Here is a 20,258-nt window from a genome sequence, read left to right as displayed (position 1 = left end):
ACATTTCAGAAATATAATGTTCCATAAATGTTTTTGACACATGCTTGCTAACATCCGATCTTGCAAAACACTGCAGAGGATATTGCAAAGGAGAAATGGTAACAATTGCATGAACAGGGGGAAAATACTGTATGGGACCATAACTGATGTGAAACTGAAAAAACTCTATGGTTTCACATTTTGAGAGTTTCACATCCCGGTAAGTGACTTCAAGGCTCTGTAGAGATCAGTGACAAGCAGGTCAGCAAAGTGAAAATTCTGTTTGTTGTGATTGTGTTGAGAAAAGAGAAGAGGAGGGGTTGTGATCACAAGATTAAAAACTTGTGTCTTCATCAGTCCACTATTCATTTCTCCAGCTCTAAACATGCTGCTGCTGCTCCTACTGCTGCTGTCACCAGTGAGTTACACTTTATATTCTACTTTAAGAAACTAAGAATAAATGTGGAAGGTATAGCACCTGATATTACACTGCGTATTTCTGCTTTCTTTTATGGCTCTTTTTTCAGTGCAGTCTCTTTATTATGCTTGTAAATGTCCTGTATACAACTTTAGTGTTTTTTACATGTGTGACTGCAGGGTGATGGCCAGGCTCAGCGTGTGTCAGGAGTGAGGAAGAATGGCTCGTGTGTGTGTGAGGTGAACTCTACCCTGTGGTCGTTCCCTGCTGTGAAGTACGAGGCCGTGCTGCAGCAGGTTGAGTCCTGTGGAGGATCTTTGAACACCCTGCAGGAACAGGTGACAACTTGAGTCAACCAGAATAATTTTACAGTGGTGAATGTGTTACTTAATTCAGTTTGAGTCCCGTCCACCTCTGGACTATATAGATACAGTGGTATTGGACTGTTCTACACAGGTAAGAAACATGTATTCTGTTATATTTTGATTAGATTCAACAATGGTGATTATTATGACCACTATCAGCATTTCAGACTCTTCAGTTCACCTGACTTGCGAATGTCTTGTGACTGTGTGGTACAAAACCCAATGTATCTATGAAAAAAAAGAACATTTCTGTATATGAACCTGGTATCAAGAAAACACACTCAGTTATCAAGAAACAGGAGTTTCTGTCTGTGTGTCCCTGCAGGTGAAGTTGTCCAGTGAGCGTCTCCCTCAGATGCAGGCTCTGGTTACGAACATTACGGCCCGGCTGGAGCCTCACCAGTACCTGCGCTATAAGGGGCTGTACACTGCCTTGTCTCTGCGCCACCTGGGCGAGGAGCTCAACCAGCTGGAGACAGACATTGGTGCCGTTCACAGACAGCTTAACAACGCCCAAACACGAAAGCTCTCCAAAGAGGTAACTCTAAAAGGACTCTTAAAGTTGACAGGCAATAGCCTACAGGAGCAGCATGAAGTCAACCTTTACTTCAGTCCAAACTCTTTACTAAATGGTTTGTTGCATCAGCAAACAGTAATATAATACAGCAAAGAAAAACATAGAATAAGAATGCTACATTATGTTGTGATCATACATAAGAAAGAGGAGCAAATAGGATATTTTGTGATATATCCAGCTAAGAAATAGGTACACATGTTAACTGTCCGTAGACACTGATGTAAATGTGTGTTTTTGTGTGTGTGTGTGTGTGTGTGTGTGTGTGTGTGTGTGTGTGTGTGTCAGGCAGGTAAATTGCGTACAGATGTAGACAAGATGCAAATGTCAGACACAATTAACATGAAGACTGTCAAAGAAAAACTGCGCTACATGAAGAACAGTGTTGAGTCCTGCAAGACAATCCCCAAAGACTTCAGAGGTAAGTGTGTGTGTGTGTGTGCGTGAGCGTGTGCGTGTGTGTGCGTGTGCGTGTGTCACTCATTCATTGCAATAACTACAGTATAAAGAACCAAGAGAAGTCTGAGGCAAAACATGCATTACCTCATAATAAAGTATGTTGGCTATGAACATGTTAAAGTGTGTAATACAGTATGAAAAAAGAAATGTTTTTTAAAAGACAAGACATATAACCATTTAATAGTTATATGGAAGGATCAGTATTTCAAAGTGTAACCCCAAAATTTGAATGTCAGTTCCTTCCATATATTACTGATTATGATTGTAAATGTGAGTTTGTTTTAATGGATGCATCCTGTTGTTAAAGTACCTGTCTCTTCCTAAAACAGTGGTTTTCAAACCATGAGATCACATTTTATGGAGGACAGAAGAAACAGTGCAGTGGAACTAAAGTTGAATGAGTCTGACTCGTGTGGAAATGTTACACCCTAATAGGGGAAGACATAACTTGAGTTAGAAACAACAGCAACTGTTCTCAAATCAGTATATTTCATGACTGATATACTGGCCAAGGATCCACTGTGTATTAGTGATATCTAGTGGTGAAGTAGCAGATTGCAACCAACTTCCATAGGACTACGGTGGCAGTCACCTGCTAGACCTTTTTTTCAGCTGTTCTTAAGTCATAAACACAGAAGAGAAAACAATTTAGATCAGACAGAGAAAAGTGATCACACAAATATGATGAAGATTTTGACTAACCGCCCGAAGCACTTCATGATGTTAGGTCAGGCAGGTTGATGGAGGTGACTGCTACTGGGTGGTAGTCGTTTAAGAAGAGGGCTTTAGACTTTTTGAGGACAGGGACAATAGTGGCCTTTTTGAAACATGCGAGCACTACAGACTGGAGCAGTGAGAGGTTGAAAATGGATGTGACATCAGCCACTTGATCTACACACTTCCTCTTCAAAAATATTTATTTTCCTTTAGCAGGGTTCGTATTATAAATAATAAATTATTATTATCCTCAATCAATGTCAATCAATGCCCTCCATCAGACCCCCCCCCAACACCCCTACACAGAGACTTGCATTTATTTTAACAGGCTGTTATGTTGCAAAGACTATTGCAAATCCACACTTGTTATATCTTTTTTTCTGAGCTTTACACAGGCTTGTATCTAAAATTATATTCCACAAAATATTCAAATCCTTCTCATGTCTCTCTGTTTCCAGTCACAGACACATACTGCCTCAAGGGCCTCATCACCAATGTTAGTGATCCTGTCATGACTAAGGTTGGTCCCCATGGTAAGAGCTACATCTCTGGTTCGTGGGGCAAACAGGCCCAGATGGACAGTGAGGGACAGAAGAACAGCTACTGGGTTCAACCTCTGGTCAGCACCCACATCTGGGGCAACACCCTGCGTGTCTACCAAACCTACGAAGACTTCATGGCCTCTGCCAACCACAAGGACTACACCTTCGCCCCATCCTACAGTCACGCTAACAGCATTGAGGGACCCAGTGCTGTTCTTTATGGTGAAGCTCTGTACTATCACTGCTACCGCTCTGCAGACATCTGCCGCTACGACCTGAACAGCAACACTGTTAAACGGGTGACACTTCCAGGCACCGGTGTGGGTTTCAACAACAAGTTCCCGTACTGTTACTATGACTGCCGTGCCAATAGTGATGTAGATGTGGAGGCAGATGAGACGGGACTATGGGCCCTTTATGCCACTGTTGGTAACCATGGTAACATGGTGGTGAGCCGGCTAGTTTGGGACAGTGGGGCTGAGACGCTCAATGTCTCGCAGACGTGGGAGACGAGGCTGTTCAAGAAGGCGGTGAGCAATGCTTTCATGGTGTGCGGTGTGCTGTATGCCACTCGTTACGTGGACGAATACCACGAGGAGGTGTTCTACGCCTTCGACACAGCAACGGGAAAAGAGGACAACTCACTAGCACTGCCACTCGAGAAGGTAGCTAAAGGAGTGGCCAGTCTGAGCTACAACCCCACCAACAAGCAGATCTACATGTACAACGATGGATATCTACTGGCCTACCAGGCCCACTTCTGATCTGAAGCTGTTCAAGTAGTTGGAAATGGCAATTTCCATTTTAGCCCTGTTCATTTAACTACTAAGATTTAAATGAAGCTAGTGAAGGTCCAGCTCAAAGACTATGTCATAATATGTAATATGATATATCGTGATGATCCATGAAGTTAGCCATTGTTAGCTGTCAGGTACTGCATGTTGTTCGATTTGTAGGGCATATCACATACCGTATGTTGTAACAAATGTTTGTAATGTCACAACAATGAATGGATAAAGCTAAAAAAGCAATAAAATTTGTGTCACTTCTGTTGTGAAATCTTTCTGCTGGAAAAAGCATCTATCGTAAACCCTACCGCAAAAATACACTTATAAAAGCTGAGCATAAACACTCAAGACACCTCAATTGCAATTTTCCTATTGGCCAGTTCTTGACATTCTTAAAGATTTCCAGTCTAAAAATGTTGAAATGAGAGAGCTTTTCCAAAGTAAGGTTTATCCTACATCACATATCTCTACATACAGTGAGGGATATATATAGCAACCACCACTCATAGATCACTTTCTCTACTGAGTGCTGAAAAGTGACACATCCCTAAATAATATCAGCTTTGTACCTCCCATGATCATGTTCGTAATTGTAGCTTACCTGGTAGAGCTGGTGCCCCATGTACCAGGATTGGGTCCTTGCTCGGGCGGCCATGGGTTCAGGTCCAACCTGTAGCCCTTTGCTGTGTGGTTGTCTAATCAATCTACAATTGTTGTTTTTCATGGTTGCCACTGTGCACAATGTTCTAACTTTTTGGACACCAAGTATAGACTACACATCCACATACTGGTGAAAAATACTCAATTAAATCATTCATTAACTGTACAAATGTTCTCTTTCATGAACACAGTGGAGCCTTTTGCAATTAACCAAGAACTGAATTTGCCTTGTTTAGCACACTTGATGTTTGTTTGAGTCTCTTTGTGTCTGAAATGGTTTAAGTTAACCCTATGTGTTGTTTGTCTAATATCTTTGTCCATTTTGACTCTGATGAAGAAAAAAAAACAACATGAAGCACAATCAAAAGCTATGAATTAATCAGTGTGTTCCAGTCCTCCTTTGTGATCTGCAAGTTTGCTCTCCTTGAGAAGCACCTGATTCAGCTGCATTTTTCTGAAAGATGCCACTAGATGGCAGCAACGGTAGACATTTTCAATCATACAGGTAGTGTTTTTAAACCTATATTCATTGTTTTTGGGCACTTAAGGGGAGCACAAGAATCTCAGACTAAACATTTAGGATACAGTGTTGCATTGTGGGTGATGTAGGCATCCGATTGAGCAAGAGAAGAATGACTGGAATAAAAAAGACGATGTCTCTGGTTCTGCTCGATTGATTTAGATACTTTCCTTTAAAAATGTTCCGATTCAGCCAATGCTGTAAAGAGTGCAAGGCATTTTGATGCATTGTCCTTCAATGTGCTGTCAGCTCGCACACATGCTGTAAAGTTGTCTGAAATCAAGAATATCAAACATGGCATGTATAAAATAACACTAAATACCATACAAAGATATGTTTGGAATGGGCAGAATAGTAATCACTTTATTCACACACAAAGGAACTATCATGTACAGTTTCAAGGTGGATCAGGGAGCAGAGCTACATTAAACAGTCCATGAACACAGTTTGAATATGACTGTAGCTGCTTTTAACTTGTGAACACTCCCACTAACCTCTGCATGTGAGCAGGTGAATGTGCAGTCATGTGTCATTGTTATAATATGATCACTTCCTCATTGTGGTTCATGCCTAGGTGAGTGTGGTTCATTATGTGTATTATTTAGTTTCTTTTCTTATCTCTCCTGTTCCCTGCCACATACAAATATATTGTGTTTAAATTATGATCTGGTGTGAATGACGGTTTGAACCAGATTCAGACAGTGTTTCTAGAATCAAACAAAATATGATTCAAATGCAGCTTTTAACCAACAGCAGCACTTAAAAGTTTGGTTGTCATGAATCATGACTCACCTTGTGCTGTCAGTGTACCGAGGCTAAAGTAGCAACATTTCTTAACTATGCTGTTTTCATACTGTCATATTGTTTTGCCAACAAAACCTCATATGGTTCTGTCAAAATGTGGTTTACAACATTGTAAGGGTAATATGAAAGTCTTTTAAGTGTAATTAGGTCTAACTGCAAAATATGATTGAATCTTAAGAGAAGAGAATCATGATGCAACACAAAATTAAATGAACTTAATAAATTCCTAAACTGAATTCCAACAATACATATCAAATGAAATAAGAAAAATAAAATGTAAATATCGACAGTATTCTGCATTATCACACTATTACTCAACTATTACTGATAACTGAATGCTTAAATAAAAGGAAAAAATATTGGAGTTTATGGTAGAGGACTGGTATTATGCACTGTATGGTATATAATGAGAGAGCACTTATAACAGGAATCAAAAGTATACTATACTAGTATAAACTATACTGTTTAACTGAAAAGATTTGATTTTTATTTATGCTGTTGGCAAAAGATCACATATATTTGTAGATGTATACTGTGTTATACAAAACATTTTATAGCTAAATATCATGATAATCTATAAAATACACAGGAACTCTGCTCTCCTCCCTCAAAAAACCCAACCAGTTTAAAACCCCAGTTTTTACCAGTGCATCATTCAGATAGAGCAGACAGTATGTGGAGGCTGGAGGTCATTTGTCCCTCAGGCCGCAGTAACCGAATGATGGAACGGAAATCTAAATCTAAATTTTAGTTTGTGGGTTTGAAGAGATTCATATACATTACCTGTGCTTCAGGATTCAGGAACAGAGTAACCACGGTGCACTAAGCATACAAGATATCCACTGGAGAAAGTCAACACCCAGACAGACTTCTTCTTGAATGATTCATTATGTGTTTTTGCTTATGTGTTGTTACAGCATTCGTTGTGCTCTTGTAATGGTACCACAGGTATACACAACATTTTTTAAGTGATTGCAGACTGTATTATCATGCTCCACTGTACCAGACAGAGGATTCAGCTAATTAAGTAGACTCAAACAGCACACATTGGGTGTTCTCAAATAATTAATTTGATCAGATGTTCAGTTTATAATTTGTAGCTAAATGCCAGAGGTTTGACCCTAGGCATGGCAGTTCTTCCAAAACTTTGGTCCAGACTGAAATATCTCAACATTGACAAGATGGATTGCCATGAAAATTTGTGAATGGATTGGTAAAAAGACGACACTTATATAGCATCTTACTAGTCTTCTGACCACACTTTATTTTAGTCAAAGTGGTGAATATAGTGACATTAAAATTGAAACACATTGCACCTTTTTACACCAAACTTTATCTGCCAAGCATTTGCAGCTATCTTTCTTGCATCAAAAAAATTCTTCCTATAATAATAAGGCTTTTAAAGTGAAACATCTCCAGGAAGTGTGATTGATAGTACCTTAACACTTAAAGAACAGCAAAGTAGAAGTGACTAAATTTAGTACTGAGTAGACAGGCTTTGGTGGAAAATGTTGTCAGCATTATCTACTTATGAAAACAGAACCTTATAAGAAACCATGTGGGAGTCACAGTAGGCATGAAGCATTTGGTCCACAGGGCTGTAGTTCAGGGAATTAATGTTGGGAGACATCTTGTTGATGAACACACCAATGTCGAACCTTTCTACCCCTGTTGTGGTGTCAAACGAATAGAAGATCTCCTCCACTTCTTTGTTGACGTACCGTGTCGCATAGAGCACACCACAGGCCATGAATGTGTTGGTAACCCCCTGCTTGTAGACCGAGGTGCGCCAGGTTTGGCCGAGTGTCAGCGGTTCACCTTCCTCTACCTTGGACAGCACCAGGTTGCCAAAGTCCTGTTTGCTGGTATAGATCACCCAGACGCCTGACTCATCTGTCGCCAGGTCCAGATCGGTGTATGGGTAGCATTCATCAAGATGGCAGAAGTTACCCTTTGAATTATACCTTGAAAAAAACCACAGGACAGAAATTATGTTTCTTTGGAACTATATAATCTTTCACATGTTAATTCATACATTTGTAGTTTTATATTCTTGCTCTGTTGTTCTTAGAAAACTACACAATTCAACATTTACTTTCAAATCTGAAAGATTTCATGACATCAGTTATTTATTGTAGAAACATGGCACTAATTGTGGCATCAACAAGACTCATTAAAACAATGAGCTTAAAGAGAGTTAAGTGGCGAACCTAGTGCCTTTGGGTAGCTGTAAGGTGGTAACAGCTTTGGTGGTGAGGTTGAATCGACAAACAGAATCTTGGTTGTAACAGTTGTAGTATAGGGCCTCTCCATACAGCACAACATTGGGACCCTGGATGGTGTTGGTGGTTGGGTTAGAGGAGTGGATCTCAACATTACCTGGAAGAAGAAGAAGAAGAAGAAGAAGAAGAAGAAGAAGCAGGAGTTTGTTAATATTAAAGAAATTAAAGAGTTTTGGGTGCATTACTTTTTTAAGGATAAGTCTGGTGATATATTTTTCTTATCATCAGCAAATCCCATGAAAAGACCCAAAAGAATAATGAATTCTAGAGCTTTGATCTGGCCAAAATATCAGGCCCGACCCAACCCAAGCACGGAAAAAATTCTGTGCAAGCCTCAAACCACAAAAGCAGTTTTGAACCTGAACCCAAATTTCTCCTTAAAATAAATCGGTAATTGAAATTGTTTATTAAGAGCTAAAGTGTGCATGTAATAAAGCGCAAATTATTATCAAAACTAATAAAAAAATTCACTCATTAATTACAGATGGGTTAGGGTTGGGTTTATATTATATTAAATATATATATTTTTTTTTAAATCTAATTTTGTACAAGCCCAACCCGAGCCCGACCTACGGCAGCATGTCTCATCGTTTTTAGGCCAATTAATTGATTCTACTAAGTACTGAACTTCATTGTCGTCAACAAAAACTATTGAAAAACACCACACTGTTGCACTTAGTGACATGTTCATCACTCACCATGAATACACACACTCTATAGGACATTTTGGCTCAATTTCACATTCACCAGAAAGTCTGTAATACGTGCTCATTAGAAGTATGTATTGCACATGTATTGTACACTGAGCTAAAAGGTTGTACATTTCTAACACAAGAGTTCTTTACCTGGGGTGCTCACCCCAACAATGAGAGAGCTCAGGCTGGAGTAGCGACGGACGTAGTTGGCGTATATGTTGCTGGAAGTCAGCATTACCAGCCAATACCAGTTCTCCTTCCCCGCCTCTGGTTTGGGATCCTGACCCCAGGCTCCATACTTGTAGGAATCAGGGTACTCTCCTTGTGTGTGCATCCTCACCCTGGTAATGTTTCTAAATTCACCATGGGGACAGTTACCTTGGGAGAAAAATATAAAATGAAGCAATGAAGAAAGAAACTCTGCCAATGCAGGGAAACTAAGTAAGTACAGTGCGAGGCATCCACTGGTTGATAATAACTTCCTAATTGTGATGATTGGTGCTGAGAGTTTTCCACCATTCATTTATACCAGACATTAGCCCTTAGTGAGGAGGGCCTGTTACAGTTCAGAACAACATTTAAAGTGTCACTTTCTGGTGCACACACAGTGGACAAAGAACCAGAATGCCCTCTGATGCTTCTGACAGTGTGGTGTGTAGTGTGGTTTTAGCAACATACGTTGTGGAGGAGTGGGTTGGGCGATGGGGTAAAGTCGATTCCTGCACTGGTCCAGGTCTCTCTTCAGCTGCTTGTTGTCTTGTTGTCTCTTCACCACCTGCAGGGTGTCGTACGTCTCCAGCTGCTGCATCTCTGCTCTCAGGTCTTTCAGCTGAGAAACAGCAACAGAACAGAAATCCCAGTGTTAAGTCAAAAGATAGTGACTGCCTTATTCAAACCTCACCAACAAACTCAAATTTATCTTAAAAACAGAGCTCCCATATGGAATTAGTTTTTCAAAATAAAATAGATCAGGACCGCATATAAAAACATTTTGTCTGACTAGTTGTTTAAAATGCAAGCTGTGAGGCAGATGACAATATTAGCAGTCCCATATAAAGGTGTAAGTGGTTTCTATACCTATCTGATGAGCTTTCAGTGATGCATTCACAGTCAAGAGAGCATGTTTCATTTTTACCAATTATATCAAAGATCAATCTAGATTTTGGTGGTGTTTATCACTCTGTGTGAATTAACCTGTTTAGTGGTGTCAGCAGTTAGACGCTGGTGTCCCAGGGTGGTGCCGTTGAGCCTGTCGAGAAGCTGCTTGATCTCAACCATTTCATTCTCTAACACATACAGGCTGAGAACTGCATAGAGCTGTCCGTCATCCTCCCTCTCCAGCATCGACACATCTTCCTGCAGCCGGGGCAAACGTCGCTCCAAACCCAACAGCAGACTCTCCAGCTCCAGAGTCTGCAGAGAAAGCAGGTAGAGATTGTGAGCACACTAAGGACTCCTCCAGCATGAACGCATACACACAGGAGTCTTATAATAGTTTTATTAGGGAGGGAGGTTGTGTTCTTTAGTCTGGTTTAGAAAATAATGACGAGTTACCTTCTGTGGGGTGATGTTGCTGTTGCATTTTGATGCATCGTTCTCCACTGTGCTGAGTTTGTCATGAGGGAATGCCTTCTCTGAATTAGTCAACTCACATGCACACTTATCACGTGACGGTGCCTGAAATCAATATCAAACATTGCTATGTTAAGTAAATGTAAATGTATCTTAATTTGAAAGTGTATGATCATTTGCAATAAAATTAAAGGAGCTCATTAAAAAACAGAATAATAATCACTATATTCTTAGTGTTTTCTTACCTGTTGGGTGAGGGTGAACAGAGCACACAGAGGAACAATCACATACAGCTTCATGGTGGATCAGAGAGCAGAGGTAAATGAAACAGTCCCTGCACGCAGTTTGAATATAACTATAGCTGCTTCTTACTTGTGGACACTCCCACCAACCTCTGCATGTAAGTGAGTGAATGTGCAGTAATGTGTCATTATCCTCCAAAATATGATCACTTCTTCCTTGCGGTCGGGATTGCAGCAGCACAGGAATTTTTTAAACAGAATAATGAAGGGAAAAACCCATATATACTGACTTATGTTAATTATGTACAATTTTAAGATATTTTGAACAAGAAATATCCCTTTCGGAAACCATGAGTAATACCAACACATTCTCATTCCAGTCAAGTACTGATGCCATTTTGCATTGCCCCTTGGTTTCTTATACTAAAGCACAAGGTAACCTTTAGCGTCTGTATGAGAAGCCTTTTTAACAGGTGTGAACGTTATGAAACAGTCGCTGTTTGGTTGGGTTATGTGATTATAGAAGTATTTTATTCAAAGTCAGAGGGGCGTTTTTAGACTGTTTTAGATAGGGGGGCACAAGAGGGGCACTGACTTATGCCAGGGTGGCATCAAGTATGTGTCTCATCTTTCCAGTCATTCCCAACAGTGTCTATGGACCCCAGTCTGCAGAAATATTCAATACACTAGGTGAAAATAACACTTTTATACCTCATGCAAAGAACTGCATGGTTGTTGCTCCAAAACTGCATATGGGATTAGCATAAAGTGTTTCTGAAAAAATGCACTCAGACTCTGTAATTCATGATGCATCTTTTGTGTCTTTTTAGACTGTACATGATGTACTGTGCCAAAAATTGATATTCATCATATGTAGTAGTAGCTAATATAGTTTCAGAAGTAATTAGGTGGTGTTCCCTATTTGAACCATTTTTTTTTTACACTTTTAAAACTAGTAAAGTAAAACTAATTCTTTAAAAGTATTTGAACCAGTTTGAACTACAACAAGATGTAATGTATAATTCAAGGCCAAAATTCTGCTTGATATGCATTTACATCCTTAACTTTGGCTTGTTTTCAAACCATTTCTCCTCTAATTTCAGTAAGAGCCTATTTTTCATCAGGGATGTAAGAAAATATCGACACACTTGAGTATCATGATATTTTGCTATATTGTATAGATTCTCAAAAACGCTGTATTGATTTTTGTGTTTAAATCCCCAACCATTGGATGGCAGTGTTGTAAACTGAGGGCTAGATTGTATACATTTGGCAATGTTTTCTTCATACTGTAGTTTTCCTAAACTTTGTATTTAAAAAATTGCAATTTATGGTTTTGCTCACAGTATTGCAATATATTGAATCGTAACCACTGTATCATGATGCAGCCCTATTTTCACATCACAGCTTGAATTATTCCTGTAGATACAACATATCCACCCCCTTAAAAAAAAGAATAAATCTCCTTTGGCCATGGTGACCTGTGTCAACATAAATACTTTTTATTTACTTTATTTATTCTTTCCTCTGTCATTTTGATTGGATGGTTCCACAGTCGTATAATTTAAATTTTTTGCTGTGCAGACCCTATATCCAGCCTGTGTCTCCCTGGATTTCTGGAATTGAGGCAAATCTATAAACCCCCAGAAAACATTGTATATCTCTATTCTGTGTGGTGTCTACTGTTTAAGTTTGTTTCAAGCCCCACACTCCTGCGCAATAGTTCAGTATGAAGGAAACACATCGTAAAATTGGGTATATGTGGAAAAACATAAGATCACAGATCCCAGCACTCTCCCATCAGAGTGAACGAGGGACTCAATTCCAACCTCATTAGTCAAGTCAAGTAAGATCTATACCTCTCTATTTAGCAGTGCGTCATTAGAAACAAATATTGCCTTCAGATACCAATTCATATCTCAAGCTGAGTTTTTCCACTGCTCATTCAGATAGAGCAGGCAGTCTGTGGAGGTCAGAGGTTGTTGGTCTTTCAGGCTGGGGTTATTTGACTGTTTGATGGGAAGGAAATCTAAATGTAAAAGGGAAGCTGTGAGTAATACCTGCTGTTTTATATATATATATATATATATATATATAGATATAGCAAATACCGTTTCTGTGCTGAATATATGGTTACAGGATTCAGGAACAGAAAGTAAGCACTTTGCACTGAAAATATCCACTGGAGAAGTCCCACATCCATTTTTATTGAATATTTAATTCAGTGGTTTGTGTTATACATCCAATGTGTTGTGTAATAATTACTAACTCTGACAAATATTGTGATATAGTGCGAACAACGACACAGTGAGTAACGTAACTAACATTAGTGTTGGGTTATGTTATGTTATGTTGGGTGGGTTTGCAAAGTTGTTGCATTGAGTAAGGATTGGACAGTTTCCCAGAGAGCACAGCAGTTCCAGAGAGCGAAACTCTCCTGCAACTATGTGCGTTGATATTTCAGAATTAATTTACACCTTTCCTATTGTATCATGTAACACTATGGCAGTCCATTCGCACTCCCAAGTTGTCAAATATGGCAGCTTGGTCAGTCACCTTACACTACAATCTATGCATAGGGTCAATGATGGATGCGCTTGTCTGACGTAATGTTTTGATGCTGTGAAGTCAGTGAGAAAGTCCGGATTTAAATTCCGGTTGAAGACCATACATTTTTTTTTATTAGTATTTTGGAGTAGGCGAAGGGTGGAGTATTGGATACTGTTGAAGCTGTGTTGCAGGGAAGACAGGGTACTATTCAGCAACATTATTTATGTATATAGCCTTTTCCTAGACCTAAAAGTAGTTTTTGTGTCTAAACCTGACCAAACTGCAACTCATATAATGTAAAATGTTTGTCAGCAAGCTTTATTTTAAAAGTGTAATCAGACGTTGCATCCTCAGTATTGCTAGCTTGACCGGATGTTGTTGCTGACCATGGAGCCCTGTACATTCGGCTTTGAAATACATACTCTTGTTGTATGCTGATAATTCTGCATTAATGGTCTCTGGGAATGATGTCAGTGAGAGAGTGTGAGAAATTACAGTACATCTTGGGGCCTTGTTGGAAGTAAGTTTTTTATGTTAAATATACAGGGTTTCCCGCAGGAAAGAAAATGTGTTAGTCAAGGTGGTAGGCCATCGGACGGTCCATTTGGCTGTGTACAATGCGAGAGAAGATCACGTGCAATCGTCAAACCTATAGCTATAAGACAACCACGTGTAACGCAACTAGCCTTGGTAAGAAAACATTATGCCTATCATAATAATTTCAGATACTTTGAGCGAACAGTTCACAGGTTATTCAAGTATTTATAGAATTTAGATAATTTAGAAAAATTATCTTACCTCGATGCGACAGGCTATCCAAATGCCAGATGAACGTCTTCACCCAAAAATGTTTTCTTTTTACCCGGATAAAGAATGTTGTAGAATGTTTGGCGAACGATGATAGATAGCGCGATGACAACCACCAGATGCCGCTGTTCGGACGCATCACACGATTCGGAGGCATATCACATATTTAAAGATTATAAAAACTGATTATTTTCCGATTCATGGCATGTTTTTCATTATTTTTTTAATGCGTTCTGCAGAGAAGGGAGACTGGCATTGGTCGCAGTTTGGAATGAAAGGGAGAAAACAGGTTTGAGTAACACGGCGGATATCGCTCATATTGCACATACCACTCGGCCTACTTTTTTTTTTTTGACGACGTAGTTAAGGCGGCAGGCATGTGTTGCTGCAAAGTGCTGCAGGAAACCCTGACAATCCATAAATAAAATCAATCAATCAATCAACTAACCCAGTCATTAAAGCACGGGTTGAGACAGTCACAGAACTTGCAAAAGCGTGCACTGCTACGTCCTGCAAAACCCCACTCGTCCGTTTTTTTTTATTTTTAGGGAGCCCCTAGAAGGATATCGCAATGGTATTCCATCAAATAAACAGAAAATTAAAGGGGACCATCATGAAACCAAAAAATATTAATATAAATTTCTCCCTTTCAGTTTCTGATTTTTTGCCATAACATTGTAATATTTTTCAGTGTTCTGCTTATATAATAAAATACATTACTGCACTATAAATGTTTTAAAAATGTGTAAAACAGCAGATGACACTGCAAGGGGGAAATAATAATCACTGCATGATGTAAGGGGGAAAATATAACTCCTGCGTTGACCGTAACTTCTGTAAAACTCCATAGTTTTACATTTTTAGTTAGTTTCACATCTACATGAAACCAAGTCAGCAAAATTTATTTTTGTTGTGATTGAGTTTATTAAGGAAAAGAGAAGAGGAGGGGTTGTGATAACAGGACTAAAAACTTCTACCTTCATCAGTCCACTATTCATTTCTCCAGCTCTAAACATGCTGCTGCTGCTGCTCCTACTGCTGCTGTCACCAGTGAGTTACACTTGAAATCTTTCTTTTAGAAACACCTGATATTACACTGAGGATTTCTTCTTTTCTTTTATGTTGCTTTTTTTTGGTGCAGTCTCTGTATTATGCTTGTAAATGTCCTGTATACAACTTTAGTGTTTTTTACATGTGTGACTGCAGGGTGATGGCCAGGCTCAGCGTGTGTCAGGCGTGAGGAAGAATGGCTCGTGTGCGTGTGAGGTGAACTCTACCCTGTGGTCGTTCCCTGCTGTGAAGTACGAGGCCGTGCTGCAGCAGGTTGAGTCCTGTGGAGGATCTTTGAACACCCTGCAGGAACAGGTGACAACTTCAGTCAACCAGAATAATTTTACAGTGGGGTAAAGTACCCAAAAAAGATTTAAGAATGTATGAACCTGGTATCAGGAAAACACATTCAGTCATCAAGAAACAGGAGTTTCTGTCTGTGTGTCCCTGCAGGTGAAGTTGTCCAGTGAGCGTCTCCCTCAGATGCAGGCTCTGGTTACGAACATTACGGCCCGGCTGGAGCCTCACCAGTACCTGCACAACCAGGGGCTGTACACTGCCTTGTCTCTGCGCCACCTGGGCGAGGAGCTCAGCCAGGTGGAGACAGACATTGGTGCTGTTCACAGACAGCTTAACAACGCCCAAACACGAAAGCTCTCCAAAGAGGTAATGTAGCAACACATTATAAAGTAAGTTATTAGGGCCCGAGCACTGACCGTCCGAAATTTGCACAAAATTCAAACATGGAAAAAATTCACGTATGCAATTGTACCACGTCTATGTGATAATATTCAGAAATTTGGGGGGGGAAAGGAAAGGTATTTTTTTTTTTTTTTTTTATATTTTTTTTAAATTATAAACACCCCCCCGTTTTTTTTTTGTTTGGGTGTTTTTTTAATGGGAAGAAAAATAATTAATAAAAAAAAAAAAATTTTGTGGGCCCCCCCCCGGTGGGGGGGAGGAAAAAAAATTTTTTTTTTTATAAAAAGTTAAATTTTGGGGGGGGGAAAAAGGGGGGAAAAACCTTAAAATTTTTAAAAATTTTAGTGGGGGGGAAGGGGGAAGGTTTTTTTTGGGCCCGGGAGGGGGGGGTGGAAAAAGGGTTAGCCCCCCCCCGCAGAATCAGCCCGTAAATTGGTTCATATGTGTATCATGATTGGACAAGAAAAAAAGCCTCTTGGACGCATGCCCCGTGGCGTGGTGTCCAATTTCAACGATTCATCATGAAAACGGAAGTTGTCATAACGTTTACAGTTTACATGATCTGATCTCAATGAAACTTCACATGTTGGATAAGAGTCCCGCTCTGAACGCGTCTACATGTCAATATTCAGATATAGTGATAGCGCCACCCACTGACAACAGGAAGTAAGTGCTGTGTGGAGATTGTGATCTGAATTACGTGAAATTTTCATGTTGGGGTCCGCACGTTTTACGCTGGCACATGACGCAGCCGCAGCACACCCCGAGTTGCATGGAGTGCGACGGCCCATTCATCGCTGCTTGTAGCTTTAATAACATATAGAAGTGAAAATGTATAACATTTTGTTGAGTTATTACATAACACGGGGTTATTGCAGGTAACTCTTAAATTATTCCTGAAGTTGTAGCCTACGTCATCTATGAGTAAGATGAAAGTGAAACTTTACTAAACGTTATGGGGAAACTGAGTGAGAGTTATTTGAAATGTTTTAAAGTTAAATTTAATGGGTTATCATGTAAATATGTTAACTATGTGTGTTTGTGTTTGTGTGTGTGTGTTAGGTGGGTAAATTGCGTACAGATGTAGACAAGATGCAAATGTCAGACACGATTAACATGAAGACTGTCAAAGAGAAACTGCGCTACCTGAAGAACAGTGCTGAGTCCTGCAAGACAATCCCCAAAGACTTCAGAGGTAAGTGTGTGTGTGTGTGTGTGTGTGTGCGCATTACTGCCAGCAAAATAAAGAATAAACATGTTACAGTGTGTCATACAATATGGAAGACATTAAAGAAAAGACATTAGTGATGTAAAAACAATAATACAATTCAACCTTATTGGTCAGTCAATAACTGACTCAATGGTTAGTGATTATATGGACTCCAGAATTTGAACCTTAATTCCTTCCATACACTACAATTGATTTTAAATGTAAGTTTATTTGAACAGATCCACCCTGTTGTCGAAGTACACTGCAAAAGGTGCATTCAAAGTAAGAAGTAAATTTAACTTGCTGTGTCTTAATTAGCAATTTTACCTTTACCAAAATGTTAAAACATTAATTTTTACAGGGTGTGTAATGGCTACATGGTTTTGCAATTGGAGAATATAAGAATCACTTTAGGTCTACAACAATGATAACAGAAAATGACAAAAACAATAACCATTATCAATTCCACCAGAGAGGGGCTAAAGAACTGCAGCTTGCCTACCCCTCCATGCTTTCATACTTTTTACTTTAAGCTCTGGGGTTATTTACTGAGTGGCTTATTAGGGCCTAAGCACTGACCGTGCGAAGGAATCTTTTTCTTTTTTTTTTTTTCATTTTCTTTTTTCCTCCCAAACGAACGAATGTTTGGAGGCTTTCCCATGCTCAAAAGCTTATGAAACGCGATGCACATGTCAGTCTTGGCAAAAAATTTGTAGGGGTGAAAAACATTTTCTAGGGGTCCACTGTGCCCTTTCACCGATATGCATAAAAATTGTCGATCTTATCCAGACGAACAAAAAATCCAGTGGGCACCATATCCCAAACCCAACAGGAAGTCAGCCATTTTCGATTTAGCGCTCATTTCTGGCGTTTACACACGTTGTATTTGACGGACTCCTCCTTGGCAATTGATCGGATCGACTTCTGATTTGGACACAGCCATCCAAAGACATTCATGATTAAAAGTTGTGCTACTCCGTTGAACCTCGCCCATGGTGTGGAATTTCAACGACTTGCCATGAAAGAGGGATTTGTCATAACTTACATGTACATACTTTTGTGTGTGTTTGGTATTTGCAGCATTTTTCTTTGGCATTTGTTTTGTCGGCCACCGTATTTGAATGCTTGTTTTTTATTTAATCTGGCCATGCTGTTGGGCAAACATTGTTTCCCCAAAGCATGCGGAAATTGAGGCAATGGCATCACATGTGCAAAACTGGGGTATTTTATTTAAGGTTTAAATGCTTACCACAGTCAAAATGTTACTGATACAATTAGATCATTCTGGTACTTAATACTTTGGTGAAGTTTGATAAAACGAAGTAAAATAGAAAATGCATGGAAGTATAGTATGACACTGAATATCTCTGCAGATTTATCATTTCACATATCTGAACACCATTTGAAACATGTGATATAGTATCCAAGAATGTCTGTATCAATTTTAGTAGTAGTATTTGAATGAAGACTTGTTGAGATATAAATATTACTTGATTTTGCCGAGATTGAGTCCTATTTGTGGCCCTTTGTTCAATGTCATCTCCCTCTTCTTCAGCTGTCACTATCAAATAAAGGCAATAAAAACCCCAAAAAACAAACAATTGAGCTACAGCTAATTTGAAATTACTTTTAAGGTTTTGAATGCAATATTAATGAAAACGTGTTAAAAACAACTTCCCTGAACTGAACTTGACTTAAGAACATGTGGCAAAATGTTTTAAATAGCTCATTTTTAAATATAAACTTTGTATCACGTGTTTGTAACGCCCCCTGGAGGCAGAATATCCCAGGACTGCACAGCGAAGCTTGCAGCTAGCAGTTGAACACTTGAACCGAGTTTGGTTAGCCAATTTTAATTAAATTTGATAGGGCATTTTTTCAGTGTCACCTCACAGTGGTTCTCAAACTTTTGGGTAGTAAAGTTGCCCTGGATTTTGCAACTCAGGCTATACTATACAGTACTTAGTACACCCTGCCTTTACTCTAGAACATACTGCATATCAGCTGATCTTCAGACCATTCTCATCTTTCTCTGTTTCCAGGCAAGGACAGGCATTGCCTCAAGGGCCTCATCACCAACATTAGCCACCCTGTCATGACTAAGGTCAGTCCGCAGGGTAAGAGCTACATCTCTGGTTCGTGGGGCAAACAGGCCCAGATGGACAGTGAGGGACAGAAGAACAGCTACTGGGTTCAACCTCTGCTTGACAGCCACGTCAGGGGCAACACCCTGCGTGTCTACCAAACCTACGAAGACTTCATGGCCTCTGCCAACCACAGGGACTATACCTTCGCCCCATCCTACAGTCACGCTGACAGCATTGAGGGACCCGGTGCTGTTCTTTATGGTGAAGCTCTGTACTATCACTGCCACAGCTCTGCAGACATCTGCCGCTACGACCTGAACAGCAACATTGTTAAACGGGTGACACTTCCAGGAACCGGTGTGGGTATCAACAACAAGTTCCCGTACTGTTACTATGACTGCTGTGCCAATAGTGATGTGGATGTGGAGGCAGATGAGACGGGACTATGGGCCCTTTATGCCACTGTTGGTAACCATGGTAACATGGTGGTGAGCCAGCTAGTTTGGGACAGTGGGGCTGAGACGCTCAATGTCTCGCAGACGTGGGAGACGAGGCTGTTCAAGAAGGCGGTGAGCAATGCTTTCATGGTGTGCGGTGTGCTGTATGCCACTCGTTACGTGGATGAATACCACGAGGAGGTGTTCTACGCCTTCGACACAGCAACGGGAAAAGAGGACAACTCACTAGCACTGCCACTCGAGAAGGTAGCTAAAGGAGTGGCCAGTCTGAGCTACAACCCCACCAACAAGCAGATCTACATGTACAACGATGGATATCTACTGGCCTACCAGGCCCACTTCTGATCTGAAGCTGTTCAAGTAGTTGGAAATGGCTATTTATTGCAATTTCCATTTTAGCCCTGTTCATTTAACTACTAAGATTTAAATGAAGCTAGTGAGGGTCCAGCTCAAAGACGACTATATATCTATGTTAACAGATATTACATACTGTATGCTTTAACAAATGTTTGTAATTAGGTAACACTGAATGTAATCAATAACCAAATGATACAATAAAACCTGTAATCACCAACTTTAATAGCATTGCTTTCCCATAGAAAATAAAGTCATAGTGTTGTTGGCTGTAATTGCAGACTGGTGTGTCAGGTCTTCACTCTTGCAGCTGTATGAGGCTTTACTCAGGCAGTGGGGCTTTGAGCTAACTGCTAAAGTCAGGATACGAACATGCTCACAATGACAAAGTTAACAATAACAAAGTTTACGATACAATATTTT

General features: G+C 39.9%; 2 protein-coding genes across 4 annotated transcripts; one reads left to right on the top strand and one right to left on the bottom strand.

The window, feature by feature from the left end:
• The first annotated feature begins 221 nt into the window (after positions 1–221).
• On the top strand, positions 222–19,989 carry si:ch211-194m7.4 (olfactomedin). 3 transcript variants are annotated; one of them, XM_051383261.1, is made up of 5 exons: positions 222–397; positions 15,181–15,339; positions 15,478–15,690; positions 16,789–16,921; positions 18,979–19,989. In XM_051383261.1, the coding sequence occupies exons 1-5, from the start codon at positions 365–367 to the stop codon at positions 19,824–19,826; spliced, it is 1,386 nt and encodes a 461-aa protein (XP_051239221.1). In that variant the 5' UTR covers positions 222–364; the 3' UTR covers positions 19,827–19,989. The 3 variants fall into 3 exon arrangements, with proteins under 3 accessions (XP_051239221.1, XP_051239220.1, XP_051239219.1); XM_051383260.1 differs by lacking the exon at positions 15,181–15,339 and adding an exon at positions 577–735 and having other exon boundaries at positions 224–397; positions 18,979–19,983; XM_051383259.1 differs by lacking the exons at positions 15,181–15,339; positions 15,478–15,690; positions 16,789–16,921; positions 18,979–19,989 and adding exons at positions 577–735; positions 1,088–1,300; positions 1,625–1,757; positions 2,971–4,103 and having other exon boundaries at positions 249–397.
• Positions 7,071–10,700, bottom strand: LOC127353741 (olfactomedin-4-like). The gene is made up of 7 exons (XM_051383264.1): positions 10,621–10,700; positions 10,358–10,480; positions 9,998–10,216; positions 9,482–9,632; positions 8,954–9,181; positions 8,037–8,205; positions 7,071–7,790 (listed from the first exon to the last, which is right to left on the bottom strand). The coding sequence occupies exons 1-7, from the start codon at positions 10,672–10,674 to the stop codon at positions 7,355–7,357; spliced, it is 1,380 nt and encodes a 459-aa protein (XP_051239224.1). The 5' UTR covers positions 10,675–10,700; the 3' UTR covers positions 7,071–7,354.
• Positions 19,990–20,258: the final 269 nt, after the last annotated feature.

Source organism: Dicentrarchus labrax, unplaced genomic scaffold (genome assembly GCF_905237075.1).
Source record: "Dicentrarchus labrax unplaced genomic scaffold, dlabrax2021, whole genome shotgun sequence".
Taxonomy (NCBI): Eukaryota; Metazoa; Chordata; class Actinopteri; family Moronidae; genus Dicentrarchus; species Dicentrarchus labrax.
Note: the sequence above shows the minus strand (reverse complement) of the source record. Positions and strands in the feature narration are given on the sequence as shown.

Excerpts from the sequence above, each read along its gene's own strand:
- LOC127353741 (XM_051383264.1), bottom strand. The coding sequence starts at position 10,674 with ATGAAGCTGTATGTGATTGTTCCTCTGTGTGCTCTGTTCACCCTCACC. Across the intron at positions 10,481-10,620 it reads TGTTCACCCTCACCCAACAG|GCACCGTCACGTGATAAGTG; the intron begins GTAAGAAAACAC and ends TATTGATTTCAG. Across the intron at positions 9,633-9,997 it reads CTGCTGACACCACTAAACAG|CTGAAAGACCTGAGAGCAGA; the intron begins GTTAATTCACAC and ends GCTGTTTCTCAG.
- si:ch211-194m7.4 (XM_051383261.1), top strand. The coding sequence starts at position 365 with ATGCTGCTGCTGCTCCTACTGCTGCTGTCACCA. Across the intron at positions 398-15,180 it reads TCCTACTGCTGCTGTCACCA|GGTGATGGCCAGGCTCAGCG; the intron begins GTGAGTTACACT and ends GTGTGACTGCAG. Across the intron at positions 15,340-15,477 it reads TGAACACCCTGCAGGAACAG|GTGAAGTTGTCCAGTGAGCG; the intron begins GTGACAACTTCA and ends GTGTCCCTGCAG.